At 43.1% G+C, this 18,349-nt stretch overlaps 1 protein-coding gene across 1 annotated transcript in view; it reads left to right on the top strand.

Annotated features, from left to right (window-relative positions):
* Positions 1 to 608: 608 nt before the first annotated feature.
* The window catches only part of LOC115199156 (oxysterol-binding protein-related protein 8), a gene marked incomplete in the record, with an annotated part of 77,436 nt that continues 59,695 nt past the window's right edge, over positions 609 to 18,349 (top strand). Inside the window, 1 exon segment of the mRNA XM_029761770.1 lies at positions 609 to 971. Coding sequence (XP_029617630.1) covers positions 821 to 971 — 151 coding nt within the window.

Here is an 18,349-nt window from a genome sequence, read left to right as displayed (position 1 = left end):
CTGAGCTGTGTTGTTCAAGGAGAAGGGAAAGAGATTTAGGAGAGATACCGTGAGAGGAGATACCATGACAGAGCAGCAGGTAGCCTAGCGGGTAAGAGCTTTGGGCCAGTAACCGAAAGGTTGCTGGTTTGAATCCACGAGCCGACCAGGTGAAAAAAATTTGACAATGGGCCCTTGAGCAAGACACTTAGCCTTAATTGCTTCTGTAAGTTGCTGTGGATAAGAGCGTCTGCTAAATTATTACAATGTAAATGTAAAAATTAGGAGATGCCACACAGAGAAATACACAGTGTACAGAGAGGAGAAAATGAAAGACTTACAAAAAACAAGAGGGAAAGAGAGGACAGGAGGAGGGAGACTGGTTGGCAGTGAGAAAAGTAGAGCTATTCATTGAAAGAAGTAAAGAGAAAGAGGGGTAGCAGGCTGTTGCATGGAGTAGGCTAGATAAGATGCAACTCTTCTGTACACTGCTGGTGCATGGAGTAGCAGGGGGAGGGACTCTGCTGATTCGTCAGCGTAGTACTCAGAGCTTCCTCCCCTTGCACTCACTCTCTCACACACACACACAGACAGACAGGAGAGAGAGAGAGAGGGAGAAAGAGAGGGTGGGAACAAGAGAGAGGAAGGGAGAAAGCGATAAATTGTGCTGCACTGCTTTGAGTGCCTTGAGACTGAGTTGCTGTGCTTGCTGTGTCCTGTGTGTGTGCCTGGCTGCGGGCGATCAGATCTGAGCATTTCGCGGTCAGCGGCTTCGCCCTGCTTGGCCCCCGCTGATCCCCAGCAGGCCCTCCTCAGGCCCCCCCGGGCTCTCGCCGGCCCCATGATGAAGGAGGAGGGAGCGCTGTGCCGTCGCCGCTTCTCAACGTGCGGCACGACCAGCTCGCCGCGGCCCCCACACCCCGACGGACGCAAGCTCATCCGCAACGCTTCTTTCGGGGGCTACAACGAGCTGTCGCCCCTCTCGCTGCCAGGTGGGTGTGGTAGTTGAGGCGGTGTTGGACCCCTCACCCTTCCCCTCCAGTCTGATGAGGAGCCTGCCCTGCCCCGGGCTCTTCTACACCCAGCTAGTTGTAGGCTAGCTGTTGCTTTGAGTAGTACCCTCTGTGCTGTAGCCAAGTGACCTGTGTGCTTGTTCCCTATAGAGTCGTAACCCCTAGATACTGGTTGTGGACGGTGACTGTGCTGTTATTTGAAGGTCTATTGTGTTCTAGATGGACACTGTAGAAATATTGGAACTACAGGTCCACTGTTGCTGTTGTGGTGTACCTGTAGCGGAGTTACCTGTGTGCTTGTTCCCTGTAGAGGCAGAGTCGTAACCCCTAGATACTGGTTGTGGACTGTGACTGTTATTTCAGACACTAATGTGCAGGAGGTTATTGTTCTCAGTATACTGTCACAGTACTGGAGCAATTCTCTTGCTGTTCCTTTTTGCGTTGCCTGATGCAGATTCTGATGTTGAACCTGTCGTATCTATTTCTTCTTAGAGTTTTGAATTCTTATATTAGAATATACTTTTAATACATCTTTTTCCTTGTATAGAAATGTACTCGGTCATATACAAATGTATTATATCGTACTCGGTAGCCCGAGTAACTGTGTGCTGCTTTGGAGTGGCCGTCCACCTGAGCGTGAGATCAGCAGAACTTTCACAGAACGTCAAGTGAAGTGAATTAGACCTAAAGCTTCTGTAGTGAGTGTCATGTTTTTAACCTGTCAGCCTGTCAGCCTCCCAGTCACCGAGCCGACACAGCCTCCATTCATCTCTGTTGAAGACTGTCTAAGAAGCTCTCTCCCTGCCAGGAGAGCCGCAGGCTTTTCACAAAGATTGCCGATTCACCGGAGACAGCTGGTACAGGCTGGTTGTATTCTCTCTTTCTCTTCAGCCAAATGTAATCTCAATAAAAATAGGTACGTGATACTATTTCCTTATTATCAACCAACATTACATTTCAGCATCAGGTTCATCAGGTTGTGTTACAGCTTAACCTATCAAAAGTATATCTGCCATTTTGGAGACGATCTCCACACAGTTTCATCGGTGCTCCAGCTTCTCTGCCAATAGATCATTGTGACTGTATGGCTGGGGCCTGTTGGCTGGGCTCTGGTCCCCCCCTCTTTCAGGGTTACCTGGGGCTAGCTTCTCCACAGGAGGTGCCAGTGAGGGGCCAATGACTCAGCAGATTAACCTGGGCGGCGGCCTATTAATAGACCAATCACGTGCACCAAAAAGACAGACAGGAAATATCGGTGTCCTAATAGCTCCTAGCCCACGACCACTCGTTTGAAATATTATCCACCCCAAAGATTGTGGCTTTGTCTGGCCAGCAACAGTGGCAGCGTAGCCGAGGAGGATCCGGTCCATGCCGACTGCCAATGAACACTCCCTTGTTTGTGTTGTTGTTGTCGCTAGCCGTTGTTTGCAGGCTGAACATTAATTGGTTTTGGAGGTCATGAATGGAGAAAGGGTGGAATTGCGGTGCTCTACTAGCTCTGTTGACAACGGAATGGCAGTACGGATTTATTTTTAATGAACCTTTATTTAAGCAGGGAGTCATGCTGAGACCACGGTCTCTTTCGCAGATGAGCCCTGCAGCAGATGAGCCCTGCAGCAGATGAGCCCTGCAGCAGATGAGCCCTGTTATTTGGATCACCCCTGGGTCAGAGTAACCATTGCAGCACGTCATTACAAAGTCATTACAGGGTTGCATCCCAAATGGCACCCTATTCCCTATTAATTGGTCAAAAGTAGTGCACTATATTGGGAATAGGGTGCCATTTGGGACCATTGCCATTCTCGCGATGTGATGACAGGCTGCATCGCTTGCTTCCTTAAAGGGGTAATCTGCAGTTCAAACACTAACAAAGAGGACACCCCACCACTGTTTTGGTAAGAATGCTGAGGGATGGGGCTGGAGAAATGGAACCACTCTCAAATTCATAGACAGAGCTATGGATTCAAGGACTGACCATCCATGAGATCAAAATGATAGTTTTAACCTTGTCTTCTGGCTATACATCAGAAATGATAGTTTTAACCTTGTCTTCTGGCTAAACATCAGAAATGATAGTTTTAACCTTGTCTTCTGGCTATACATCAGAAATGATAGTTTTAACCTTGTCTTCTGGCTATACATCAGAAATGATAGTTTTAACCTTGTCTTCTGGCTATACATCAGAAATGATAGTTTTAACCTTGTCTTCAAATCAAATCAAATTTATTTATATAGCCCTTCGTACATCAGCTGAAATCTCAAAGTGCTGTACAGAAACCCAGCCTAAAACCCCAAACAGCAAGCAATGCATGTGAAAGAAGCACGGTGGCTGGGAAAAACTCCCTAGGAAAAACTCCTGAGAAAGGCCAAAACCTAGGAAGAAACCTAGAGAGGAACCAGGCTATGAGGGGTGGCCAGTCCTCTTCTGGCTGTGCCGGGTGGATATTATAACAGAACATGGTCAAGATGTTAAAATGTTCGTAAATGACCAGCATGGTCAAATAATAATAATCATAGTAGTTGTCGAGGGTGCAACAAGCACGTCCGGTGAACAGGTCAGGGTTCCGTAGCCGCAGGCAGAACAGTTGAAACTGGAGCAGCAGCATGGCCAGGTGGACTGGGGACAGCAAGGAGTCATCATGCCAGGTAGTCCTGAGGCATGGTCCTAGGGCTCAGGTCCTCCGAGAGAAAGAAAGAAAGAGAGAAAGAGAGAATTAGAGAGAGCATATTTACATTCACACAGGACACCGGATAAGACAAGAGAATACTCCAGATGTAACAGACTGACCCTAGCCCCCCGACACATAAACTACTGCAGCATAAATACTGGAGGCTGAGACAGGAGGGATCAGAAGACACTGTGGCCCCATCCGATGATACCCCCGGACAGGGCCAAACAGGCAGGATATAACCCCACCCACTATGCCAAAGCACAGCCCCCACACCACTAGAGGGATATCTACAACCACCAACATACCGTCCGAAGACAAGGCCGAGTATAGCCCACAAAGAACTCCGCCACGGCACAACCCAAGGGGGGGGCGCCAACCCAGACAGGAAGACCACGTCAGTGGCTCAACCTACTCAAGTGACGCACCCCTCCCATGGACGGCATGGAAGAACACCAGTAAGTCAGTGACTCAGCCCCTGTAAAAGGGTTAGAGGCAGAGAATCCCAGTGGGAAGAGGGGAACCGACAAGGCAGAGACAGCAAGGGTGGTTCGTTGCTCCAGCCTTTCCGTTCACCTTCACACTCCTGGGCCAGACTATACTTAATCATAGGACCTACTGAAGAGATAAGTCTTCAGTAAAGACTTAAAGGTTGAGACTGAGTCTGCGTCTCTCACATGGGTAGGCAGACCATTCCATAAAAATGGAGCTCTATAGGAGAAAGCCCTACCTCCAGCCGTTTGCTTAGAAATTCTAGGGACAATTAGGAGGCCTGCGTCTTGTGACCGTAGCGTACGTGTAGGTATGTACGGCAGGACCAAATCGGAAAGATAGGTAGGAGCAAGCCCATGTAATGCTTTGTAGGTTAGCAGTAAAACCTTGAAATCAGCCCTTGCCTTAACAGGAAGCCAGTGTAGGGAGGCTAGCACTGGAGTAATATGATCAAACTTTTTGGTTCTAGTCAGGATTCTAGCAGCCGTATTTAGCACTAACTGAAGTTTGTTTAGTGCTTTATCCGGGTAGCCGGAAAGTAGAGCATTGCAGTAGTCGAGCCTAGAAGTAACAAAAGCATGGATTAATTTTTCTGCGTCATTTTTGGACAGAAAGTTTCTGATTTTTGCAATGTTACGTAGGTGGAAAAAAGCTGTCTTTGAAGCAGTCTTGATATGTTCTTCAAAAGAGAGATCAGGGTCCAGAGTAACGCCGAGGTCCTTCACAGTTTTATTTGAGACGACTGTACAACCATCCAGATTAATTGTCAGATTCAACAGAAGATCTCTTTGTTTCTTGGGACCTAGGACAAGCATCTCTGTTTTGTCCGAGTTTAAAAGTAGAAAATTTGCAGCCATCCACTTCCTTATGTCTGAAACACAGGCTTCTAGCGAGGGCAATTTTGGGGCTTCACCATGTTTCATTGAAATGTACAGCTGTGTGTCGTCCGCATAGCAGTGAAATTTAACATTATGTTTTCGAATGACATCCCCAAGAGGTAAAATATATAGTGAAAACAATAGTGGTCCTAGAACGGAACCTTGAGGAACACCGAAATTTACAATTGATTTGTCAGAGGATGAACCATTCACAGAGACAAACTGATATCTTTCCGACAGATAAGATCTAAACCAGGCCAGAACTTGTCCATGTAGACCAATTTGGGTTTCCAATCTCTCCAAAAGAATGTGGTGATCGATGGTATCAAAAGCGGCACTAAGATCTAGGAGCATGAGGACAGATGCAGAGCCTCGGTCTGACGTCATTAAAAGGTCATTTACCACCTTCACAAGTGCAGTCTCAGTGCTATGATGGGGTCTAAAACCAGACTGAAGCGTTTCGTATACATTGTTTGTCTTCAGGAAGGCAGTGAGTTGCTGCGCAACAACTTTTTCAAAAATTTTTGAGAGGAATGGAAGATTCGATATAGGCCGATAGTTTTTTATAATTTCTGGGTCAAGATTCGGCTTTTTCAAGAGAGGCTTTATTACTGCCACTTTTAGTGAGCTTGGTACACATCCGGTGGATAGAGAGCCGTTTATTATGTTCAACATAGGAGGGCCAAGCACAGGAAGCAGCTCTTTCAGTACTTTAGTTGGAATAGGGTCCAGTATGCAGCTTGAGGGTTTGGAAGCCATGATTATTTTCATCATTATGTCAAGAGATATAGTACTAAAACACTTTAGTATCTCCCTTGATCCTAGGTCCTGGCAGAGTTGTGCAGACTCAGGACAATGGAGCCCTGGAGGAATACCCAGATTTAAAGAGGAGTCCGTAATTTGCTTTCTAATGATCATGATCTTTTCCTCAAAGAAGTTCATAAATTTATTACTGCTGAAGTGAAAGCCATCCTCCATTTGCGAATGCTGCTTTTTAGTTAGCTTTGCGACAGTGTCAAAAAGAAATTTCGGATTGTTCTTATTTTCCTCAATTAAGTTGGAAAAATAGGATGATCTTGCAGCATTGAGGGCTCTTCGATACTGCACGGTACTGTCTTTCCAAGCTAGTCGGAAGACTTCCAGTTTAGTGGGGCGCCATTTCCGTTCCAATTTTCTGGAAGCTTGCTTCAGAGCTCGTGTATTTTCTGTATACCAGGGAGCTAGTTTCTTATGACAGATGTTTTTAATTTTTAGGGGTGCAACTGCATCTAGGGTATTGCGCAAGGTTAAATTGAGTTCCTCGGTTAGGTGGTTAACTGATTCTTGTCCTCTGACGTCCTTGGGTAGGCAGAGGGAGTCTGGAAGGGCATCAAGGAATCTTTGGGTTGTCTGAGAATTTATAGCACGACTTTTAATCTTCCTTGGTTGGGGTCTGAGCAGATTATTTGTTGCAATTGTAAACGCAATAAAATGGTGGTCCGATAATCCAGGATTATGAGGAAAAACATTAAGATCCACAACATTTATTCCATGGGACAAAACTAGGTCCAGAGTATGACTGTGGCAGTGAGTAGGTCCAGAGACATGTTGGACAAAACCCACTGAGTCGATGATGGCTCCGAAAGCCTTTTGGAGTGGGTCTGTGGACTTTTCCATGTGAATGTTAAAGTCACCAAAAATTAGAATATTATCTGCTATGACTACAAGATCCGATAGGAATTCAGGGAACTCAGTAAGGAACACTGCATATGGCCCAGGAGGCCTGTAAACAGTAGCTATAAAAAGTGATTGAGTAGGCTGCATAGATTTCATGACTAGAAGCTCAAAAGACGAAAACGTCATTGTTTTTTTTTTTGTAAATTGAAATTTGCTATCGTAAATGTTAGCAACACCTCCGCCTTTGCCGGATGCACGGGGGGTATGGTCACTAGTGTAACCAGGGGGTGAGGCCTCATTTAGCACAGTAAATTCATCAGGCTTAAGCCATGTTTCAGTCAGGCCAATCACATCAAGATTATGATCAGTGATTAGTTCATTGACTATAACTGCCTTGGAAGTGAGGGATCTAACATTAAGTAACCCAATTTTGAGATGTGAAGTATCACAATCTCTTTCAATAATGGCAGGAATGGAGGAGGTCTTTATACTAGTAAGATTACTGAAGCGAACACCGCCATTTTTAATTTTGCCCAACCTAGATCGAGGCACAGACACGGTCTCAATGGGGAAAGCTGAGCTGACTACGCTAACTGTGCTAGTGGCAGACTCCACTAAGCTGGCAGGCTGGCTAACAGCCTGTTGCCTGGCCTGCACCCTATTTCATTGTGGAGCTAGAGGAGTTAGAGCCCTGTCTATGTTCGTAGATAAGATGAGAGCACCCCTCCAGCTAGGATGGAGTCCGTCACTCCTCAGCAGGCCAGGCTTGGTCCTGTTTGTGGGTGAATCCCAGAAAGAGGGCCAGTTATCTACAAATTCTATCTTTTGGGAGGGGCAGAAAACAGTTTTCATCCAGCGATTGAGTTGTGAGACTCTGCTGTAGAGCTCATCACTCCCCCTAACTGGGTCTTCTGGCTATGCATCAGAAATGATAGTTTTAACCTTGTCTTCTGGCTATACATCAGAAATGATAGTTTTAACCTTGTCTTCTGGCTATACATCAGAAATGATAGTTTTAACCTTGTCTTCTGGCTATACATCAGAATCCAAAAGCTTATATTTGTGGTTCTGATGGGGTAAGACAGTTGAACTATGCTCATGAGGCATTTGTACATTTATATCCTTCAACAATCAATGGACACACATTCTCATTCAAGGGTTTTTCTTTACTTTTACATGTTTCTACATTGTATAATAATAGTGAAGACACCAAAACTATAAAGTAACACATGTAATAACCAAACAAGTGTTAAACAAATCCAAATATATTTTATTTTTGAGATTATTTAAAGTAGCCACCCTTTGCCTTGATGACAGCTTTGCACACTCTTGGTGTCTTCATTATTATTCTACAATGTAGAAAATAGTAAAAATAAATGAGTAGGTGTGTCCAAACTTTTAACTGGTACTGTATATCATTCATTCAAAAGTTAAAAAAATGGGTGTAGTGATCCAGCAGATTGCCTGTTTATTGTCCGTTTTGCAAAGGAAATCTGTATTTTGACCCCTCCCCCTGTCCTGTGGACGTGGTACAATGACCTCTGATGTTCTGAAGTAAATGGTGCAACAGGTTTTGCTACAGGCCTGCCTCCCACTGTAGCACTGTGCCATGCTATCCCACTGTAGCACTGCACCATGCTATCCCACTGTAGCACTGCACCATGCTATCCCGCTGTGGCACTGCGCCATGCTATCCCACTGTAGCACTGCGCCATGCTATCCCGCTGTAGCACTGCACCATGCTATCCCGCTGCACCACTGCGCCATGCTATCCCGCTGTAGCACTGCGCCATGCTATCCCACTGTAGCACTGCGCCATGCTATCCCACTGTAGCACTGCACCATGCTATCTCACTGTAGCACTGCACCATGCTATCCCACTGTAGCACTGCGCCATGCTATCCCGCTGTAGCACTGCACCATGCTATCCCACTGTAGCACTGCACCATGCTATCCCGCTGTAGCACTGCGCCATGCTATCCCACTGTAGCACTGCGCCATGCTATCCCACTGTAGCACTGCACCATGCTATCTCACTGTAGCACTGCACCATGCTATCCCATTGTAGCACTGCACCATGCTATCCCACTGTAGCACTGCACCATGCTATCCCACTGTAGCACTGCACCATGCTATCCCACTGTAGCACTGCACCATGCTATCCCACTGTAGCACTGCACAATGCTATCCCACTGTAGCACTGCACCATGCTATCCCACTGTAGCACTGCGCCATGCTATCCCATTGTAGCACTGCACCATGCTATCCCACTGTAGCACTGCACCATGCTATCCCATTGGGCAAAATGAAGAACATGACCATTTTTTCTGTTTGTAATCTGGTTTTCTGATTGAGAATGTCTAATGATGTCATGCAGATTATAGCCAACTGGTCTCTGTTACAACCAGGGAAAGATGTCATATTTAATTTATTATCTGGTCAGAATACAACCAGATAGAGATGTCTTTTTCTGGTTGCTAAATAGACTGTTTACCAAAAGATGTCTTAATTACATCATTGCAACCACTTTGGCACACAGCTCCGTGCTGCTCCTTCCTGCTTCATCCGCTCCGTGCTGCTCCATCCTGCTCCGTGCTGCTCCATCAGACCCAGAGTCAAAATGGTTATGGTGACCTTGTTGCCATGGCAAATGTAAAGCAAACAGCATACCTGCCTGCACACTGATTTATGCCCCCAAAACTCAAAATTGAGGCTTCATCCTAGTGCGTATAGCAGGTAATGTTTTCACCCTTCCCCAGTTTTCGTCAGGCCAGCTGTTGCTAGGGAACCTTTCTGTTCTTCCCGAAAACATGGCGACAGTGTCAGTGTTCGTCAAAGCTGTCATGCCGTGTGTGTGTGTGTGTGTGTGTGTGTGTGTGTGTGTGTGTGTGTGTGTGTGTGTGTGTGCACTCCCTCCATAGACATGACCAAAACACACGCACACACACACAATGTACATGCGCCTCCAACACTTCACTGTGTTATATAATGATCCATCCCTAAAGAACATCATATCTGTTGTTCAGGGTGCAAGTACGGTGCCATGCCACCCCCCTCACAGCATCATGGTACGGACCATCTCTCTGGGACTGGATGGAAAACGGATGCTTGTGGTTGGTTCCACATCAACACCCTCAAAGGGGTGTTTATATTCACTTTAGTTATGGAGAAGAGGGAACGAAGAACTCTGACTGTTGAAATGTTATTTTGGTTAGCGTTGGTACACCCTCAGTGGGTATTCAGAAACCACAAGCATCCGTTTTTCAGGGGAAAAACAGGTGAAGCCTGAAAATGTTTTGCTTCCGGTTTCAGCTGACCCGCTCAGGCATTTCTTTTCATGCCTGCTGCGGTAGGTTAGACAAACGACAAACAAACAAATCTCACTGTTCAAAGGCCATTTTGGTTAGCATTGGTTTGCGTTGGTTAGCATTGGTGTGCAGTGACGAGACTTTCTTGGTTTCTTGTCAGCCTAAATTCTAGGTTTATCTAGGGAGAATGTTGAGTGTTTCTTTGTAGGAAATGTAGAGAGAAATGTGAAGCATAAGGCCTTATCAACCACTGGTTTATGCTCCCTAAGTATAAGGCCTTATAAACCACTGGTTTATGCTCCCTAAGTATAAGGCCTTATAAACCAATGGTATGCTCCCTAAGCATAAGGCCTTATCAACCACTGGTTTATGCTCCCTAAGCATAAGGCCTTATAAACCACTGGTTTATGCTCCCTAAGCATAAGGCCTTATCAACCACTGGTTTATGCTCCCTAAGCATAAGGCCTTATAAACCACTGGTTTATGCTCCCTAAGCATAAGGCCTTATAAACCACTGGTTTATGCTCCCTAAGTATAAGGCCTTATAAACCACTGGTTTATGCTCCCTAAGTATAAGGCCTTATCAACCACTGGTTTATGCTCCCTAAGCATAAGGCCTTATCAACCACTGGTTTATGCTCCCTAAGCATAAGGCCTTATAAACCACTGGTTTATGCTCCCTAAGCATAAGGCCTTATCAACCACTGGTTTATGCTCCCTAAGTATAAGGCCTTATCAACCAGTGGTTTATGCTCCCTAAGTATAAGGCCTTATCAACCACTGGTTTATGCTCCCTAAGTATAAGGCCTTAGAAACCAGTGGTTTATGCTCCCTAAGTATAAGGCCTTATAAACCAGTGGTTTATGCTCCCTAAGTATAAGGCCTTATAAACCACTGGTTTATGCTCCCTAAGTATAAGGCCTTATCAACCACTGGTTTATGCTCCTTAAGTGTAAGGCCTTATCAACCACTGGTTTATGCTCCCTAAGTATAAGGCCTTATCAACCACTGGTTTATGCTCCCTAAGTATAAGGCCTTATAAACCACTGGTTTATGCTCCCTAAGTATAAGGCCTTATCAACCACTGGTTTATGCTCCCTAAGTATAAGGCCTTATTAACCACTGGTTTATGCTCCCTTTGCAATCACTTGAGCTTGTCTCTCTCCCCAGTTTTATTTCTAGTCAGATTTACTTTTCATTACCAAATTCATTAATATTCACATGATTTACCTGCAAGGTGTTTGTTAAAGCGTCATCAATCCCCTTACAATCTAAACGATTCAATGACATCAGTTGGATTTCGGACATAAACAGCTCATTTGTGTGTATGTGCTCTCATCCAGCATTAGATATGTTCAATCATAATGAGACACAGACCAGGGTTTCTGTTAACCAGTAATAGCCGGCTTTTAGCTCCCTCCCAAAAAAACTATTGAAAACCGAGAAATAAAATTGGTGCCGGCCAATTGTCCCCCCAAAATATAATGATCCTATTGTGAAATAATGCATTTTAGCCTATTCAATGTTGATTTTAGCATGTCAATCTTGGTGGGGCAAACTGCCAGCAAAGCCTTTACACAGCACAGCACAACACAACAATAAACAATACATTAATTGCACTACAACGGTGACAAACAGTGCCCACAAACTGTTAGGGCCTACATAAAGCTGTCCTAACAGCAGTCCCAACACCTTACCACTGCTACACCTGGCTATCAGCGGAGCCTTGTCTGGCAGCGAAACAGTTCATTCAGCCCCATTTACTGCCTTTAAAAAAAACATACCTGATATGTTGATGTACAAACTATGGAGTAAGGGGACAATGAGCGGATAAGAAGCAATGCGTAATTTCAATTTTAAGACAATCATTAGCGAGCTAGGACGGACGTAGTCAATATAACTATTTGTTCAGCACTTTTGAAATGTACAGCAACAGATTTCAGAACATGGGCTGTTTTACAGTATTCTCCCTGTACACCAAGTCAGAACCATAGGATAAATAAAGGGGGCATATCAGCAGACAATGAAAGGTCTTATAATAGTCAATGATTACATATCTCTAAAACAGGCTATAGTCTACATGTGAATATCCAAGTCAGAACAGTAGGCTGTTATGAGGGGGAAAGGGACCAAATTATTAGAGTGAGGCACATGGGCTACTAACAGCTTACTACACAACATACACTTAGTATTACTTTCTTAGCTACAGTATACATATCTCCCTGGCGTATTACATAATTTAGGCAGCAGCATACAATACATTTTTGGACTCTTGTTGTGCTGTGCTCACTTGAACAGGAAGGTGGCACAGCGGTCCTTCGTGGGCAAATTTTATCATCAAACTTGTAACTTTATGGCAGCACCCAAGGGGCTTGAATTTTCAAGCTCTACCCGTAGATTTTGCGGTGATTTAGTGTCCCCATGAGTGACAGAACACTAAGCCAATCACGGCACAACTAGAGAATGTTGTGTTGTGTAGTGGCTTTGCTGGCATGCATCGGAGAAAAAAAATAGGGAGTTTGCCCCACCAAGATTTACATGCCAAAATCGCCACTGTAGTAATATAGAATATAATGGTTTGAAACCTTGAATGTTTTACTACGTATTTCGAGGCATGTCTTGCCTTGCTTCAAAGTTGCCAAAATCCAACCAAACGTGCAGGCAATTATTTTACTTCCATGTGCCATTGCAACCAGTAGCCTATTTTTCTCATGTTCTATTGTTTTTCAAAGCAACTTTCTTTCATTGTCCAGTAGCCAAAGACACAATCCTGTTATATTATCAACCCAGGCTGGTTGCCTTTAGATCTCCCCTCTTTCCATCTCGGTCTCATGAAACCGCTTGCATGTGCCGTGTGCTTTTGACTGTTTTCCGCTAATTGCGTTATGGAAGGAATATTTGCGCAGGCCTACTGCCTTGTGCACATTTCTGCATTTATAATGTGAATAAATAATATATAATGATCCATCCCTAAAGATCTGTTGCATGAACATCATTGCTTTTTAACGTTTTTGGGGATGTAGTCTAGGCCTACTGGTTGTATGAATTTGGGATCTATCGTCCCACAACGGCCCCAGTCTGTTTAGAATAGGCTATTTCTTTATCGCACAGAATGACAAGCTGACCATTATAATATTGTCAACTTTTCCACTATGGGGGATAGTAGATTAACATAGGCAAGTGATTCATTACTGGTCTTGTTTGCTGAGGAAAGTAAATATCTTCAACGTGCGCATCAGAATCCGGTAAGAAGGACGCATGCCGTTGCATCCTGGAGCATGTTCTCTGAAGATGAATAACCAGAAACTAAATGTGATTTCTGTCGTTCTGAGCTCCGTGGGTCGACACTAGTCAATCAGGTTCACTGCACCAAATGCATGTCCGGTAGTTTAAAATGCTGCCGGTCAAAAACCCTGAGAGAGAGAGAGAGACAGACAGACAGACAGACAGACAGACAGACAGACAGACACACACACACAGACACACACACACACACACACACACACACACACACACAAACTAAAAAAAGATGCCTCATCTGAAACTCCTCAGCCAAATAACCGAACATCCCTCTAATGTCCAATATCCTTAAAGGGAGGTGATATATCAAATGGATTTAATTTGAATGAATAAACATTGTCTGGCCCTGCTAGACAGTTGCCTCAACCTATCCAGACAGATAGTCTTCTTTTAACAAAGTAGATGGATGACAGTAAGGTTTACAGAGAGCTTTGTGTCAACCAGTCAGCCATTTCTCTCTAGCACATCTCCCCAAAGAGCCTTCAGAATGCGAGCTTCCCAAGTGACACCCTATAACCGATGTAGTGCACTGCTTTTGACCAGAGCTCTATCAAAAGTAGTGCACTACGTAGGGAATAGGGTGTCCTATCTTTCTCTTCTCCTTCCCTTTGCTCTGTCACTATTTATACAATATTCTCTCTTTCTCGATCCCTTCTGTTTCTCTCAGATGTTTGTCGCAGAGCAAGATGACTGTAGTGCTAGTCAGTCGGCACTGTGTGACTGTAGGTGTTCACACTGTTTACATCAACTAACTCAACTATCAACACTTGATGACATACTGCAGGGCACATCCAATCAATACATTCAAGAGGTGGGTTATAGGCAGATATTACACGCATGCATCTTGGTAGCTACAACAAAGTACAGGACACCATTAATTCATCACTACTCACACCAAAAAAAACATTCTGTTATTTAGGGCACACCTTAGCAAATCGTTTCAAAACCAAATGCAGCGGAAATCGGAAATTGCCATTTTTTTGCGGACATATCCAGGTAGTTCCTTACCGTTTTACTCTGTTCTCTTCCGTTTGGTGTCTACTGAACAGGACCCAGCCAGGTGCACCCCTAACAAGGATGCTGTATAGCCTTCTATAATTACTCCTCAGGGATAGAAGAGAAACCAATGAGAAACATTTCATTGAACCACAGCCATGACTCAGCCTTTTCCAACATCAATAACATTTTAATAGGATCATGGCTACCCATATGGCACTCTGTTTCCTTTACACTGCACTTCCCTTGACTAGGGCCCATAGGGAATGGGGTGCCATTTGGGGCAAACAGCATCTCTTACTGGTGAGACTGACGGTGCAAATTTGATTGCAGCTGTAGGCACCCTGATCGCCCTCTGACCTCTAACATCTGACCTTGTTAGAACCAGGAAAAGACCTAGGGGGACCTGGCAAGAGGTCAGCAGGAAGTAGTCAGCGTAAACACATTAAAAAAGAGCATAGTACATTAAAAACAGTTAGAATGATCAATGACATGTTCTGCTATAAGAGCTTTACACTCAGACAGCATACTACATGTAGCTTACTGACTAGCCTTTTATAGGACTAACATAATGTAGCCTTCTGACTAGCCTTTTATAGGACTAACATCATGTAGACTACTGACTAGCCTTTTATAGGACTAACATGTAGACTACTGACTAGCCTTTTATATGACTAATATAATATAGCCTTCTGACTAGCCTTTTATAGGACTAACATCATGTAGACTACTGACTAGCCTTTTATATGACTAACATCATGTAGACTACTGACTAGCCTTTTATAGGACTAACATGTAGACTACTGACTAGCCTTTTATAGGACTAACATCATGTAGACTACTGACTAGCTTTTATAGGGCTAACATCATGTAGCCTACTGACTAGCCTTTTATAGGACTAATATAATGTAGCCTACTAACTAGCCTTTTATAGGGCTAACATCATGTAGCCTACTGACTAGCCTTTTATAGGACTAACATCATGTAGCCTACTGACTAGCCTTTTATAGGACTAATATAATGTAGCCTACTGACTAGCCTTTTATAGGACTAATATAATGTAGCCTACTGACTAGCCTTTTATAGGACTAATATAATGTAGCTTACTGACTAGCCATTTATAGGACTAATATAATGTAGCCTACTGACTAGCCTTTTATAGGACTAACATCATGTAGCCTACTGACTAGCCTTTTATAGGACTAACATCATGTAGCTTACTGACTAGCCTTTCATAGGACTAATATAATGTAGCCTACTGACTAGCCTTTTATAGGACTAATATAATGTAGCCTACTGACTAGCCTTTTATAGGGCTAACATCATGTAGCCTACTGCCTAGCCTTTTATAGGCCTAACATCATGTAGACTACTGACTAGCCTTTTATAGGACTAACATCATGTAGCCTACTGACTAGCCTTTTATAGGACTAATATAATGTAGCCTACTGACTAGTCTTTTATAGGACTAATATGTAGACTACTGACTAGCCTTTTATAGGACTAACATCATGTAGCCTACTGACTAGCCTTTTATAGGACTAATATAATGTAGCCTACTGACTAGCCTTTTATAGGACTAATATAATGTAGCCTACCGACTAGCCTTTTATAGGACTAACATCATGTAGCCTACTGACTAGCCTTTTATAGGACTAATATAATGTAGCCTACTGACTAGCCTTTTATAGGACTAATATAATGTAGCCTACTGACTAGCCTTTTATAGGACTAATATAATGTAGCCTACTGACTAGCCTTTTATAGGACTAATATAATGTAGCCTACCGACTAGCCTTTTATAGGACTAACATCATGTAGCCTACTGACTAGCCTTTTATAGGACTAATATAATGTAGCCTACTGACTAGCCTTTTATAGGGCTAACATCATGTAGCCTACTGCCTAGCCTTTTATAGGACTAATATAATGTAGCCCACTGACTAGCCTTTTATAGGGCTAACATCATGTAGCCTACTGCCTAGCCTTTTATAGGACTAATATAATGTAGCCTACTGACTAGCCTTTTATAGGACTAATATAATGTAGCCTACTGACTAGCCTTTTATAGGGCTAACATCATGTAGACTACTGCCTAGCCTTTTATAGGACTAATTTAATGTAGCCTACTGACTAGCCTTTTATAGGACTAATATAATGTAGCCTACTGACTAGCCTTTTATAGGACTAATATAATGTAGCCTACTGACTAGTCTTTTATAGGACTGATATAATGTAGCCTACTGACTAGTCTTTTATAGGACTAATATAATGTAGCCTACTGACTAGCCTTTTATAGGACTAATATAATGTAGCCTACTGCCTAGCCTTTTATAGGACTAATATAATGTAGCCTACTGACTAGCCTTTTATAGGACTAATATAATGTAGCCTGCTGACTAGCCTTTTATAGGACTAATATAATGTAGCCTACTGACTAGCCATTTATAGGACTAATATAATGTAGCCTACTGACTAGCCTTTTATAGGACTAATATAATGTAGCCTACTGACTAGCCTTTTATAGGACTAACATCATGTAGCCTACTGACTAGCCGTTTATAGGACTAACATAGTGTGGCCTACTGACTAGCCTTTTATAGGGCTAACATGTAGACTACTGACTAGCCTTTTATAGGACTAACATCATGTAGCCTACTGACTAGCCTTTTATAGGACTAATATAATGTAGCCTACTGACTAGCCTTTTATAGGACTAATATAATGTAGCCTACTGACTAGCCTTTTATAGGACTAATATAATGTAGCCTACTGACTAGCCTTTTATAGGACTAATATAATGTAGCCTACCGACTAGCCTTTTATAGGACTAACATCATGTAGCCTACTGACTAGCCTTTTATAGGACTAATATAATGTAGTCTACTGACTAGCCTTTTATAGGGCTAACATCATGTAGCCTACTGCCTAGCCTTTTATAGGACTAATATAATGTAGCCTACTGACTAGCCTTTTATAGGGCTAACATCATGTAGCCTACTGCCTAGCCTTTTATAGGACTAATATAATGTAGCCTACTGACTAGCCTTTTATAGGACTAATATAATGTAGCCTACTGACTAGCCTTTTATAGGACTAATATAATGTAGCCTACTGACTAGCCTTTTATAGGGCTAACATCATGTATTCTACTGCCTAGCCTTTTATAGGACTAATATAATGTAGCCTACTGACTAGCCTTTTATAGGACTAATATAATGTAGCCTACTTATTAGCCTTTTATAGGACTAATATAATGTAGCCTACTGACTAGTCTTTTATAGGACTAATATAATGTAGCCTACTGCCTAGCCTTTTATAGGACTAACATCATGTAGCTTACTGACTAGCCTTTTATAGGACTAACATGTAGACTACTGACTAGCCTTTTATAGGACTAACATAGTGTGGCCTACTGACTAGCCTTTTATAGGGCTAACATGTAGACTACTGACTAGCCTTTTATAGGACTAATATAATGTAGCCTACTGACTAGCCTTTTATAGGACTAACATCATGTAGCCTACTGACTAGCCTTTTATAGGACTAATATAATGTAGCTTACTGACTAGCCTTTTATAGGACTAATATAATGTAGCCTACTGACTAGCCTTTTATAGGACTAACATCATGTAGCCTACTGACTAGCATTTTATAGGACTAACATAATGTAGCCTACTGACTAGCCTTTTATAGGACTAACATCATGTAGCCTACTGACTAGCCTTTTATAGGGCTAACATCATGTAGCCTACTGACTAGCCTTTTATAGGACTAATATAATGTAGCCTACTGACTAGCCTTTTATAGGACTAACATCATGTAGCCTACTGCCTAGCCTTTTATAGGACTAACATCATGTAGCCTACTGACTAGCCTTTTATAGGACTAATATAATGTAGCCTACTGACTAGCCTTTTATAGGGCTAACATCATGTTGCCTACTGCCTAGCCTTTTATAGGACTAATATAATGTAGCCTACTGACTAGCCTTTTATAGGGCTAACATCATGTAGCCTACTGCCTAGCCTTTTATAGGACTAATATAATGTAGCCTA

This window comes from Salmo trutta, chromosome 8, assembly GCF_901001165.1.
Source record: "Salmo trutta chromosome 8, fSalTru1.1, whole genome shotgun sequence".
Taxonomy (NCBI): domain Eukaryota; kingdom Metazoa; phylum Chordata; class Actinopteri; order Salmoniformes; family Salmonidae; genus Salmo; species Salmo trutta.
This window is presented reverse-complemented; position numbering and strand designations above follow the sequence as displayed.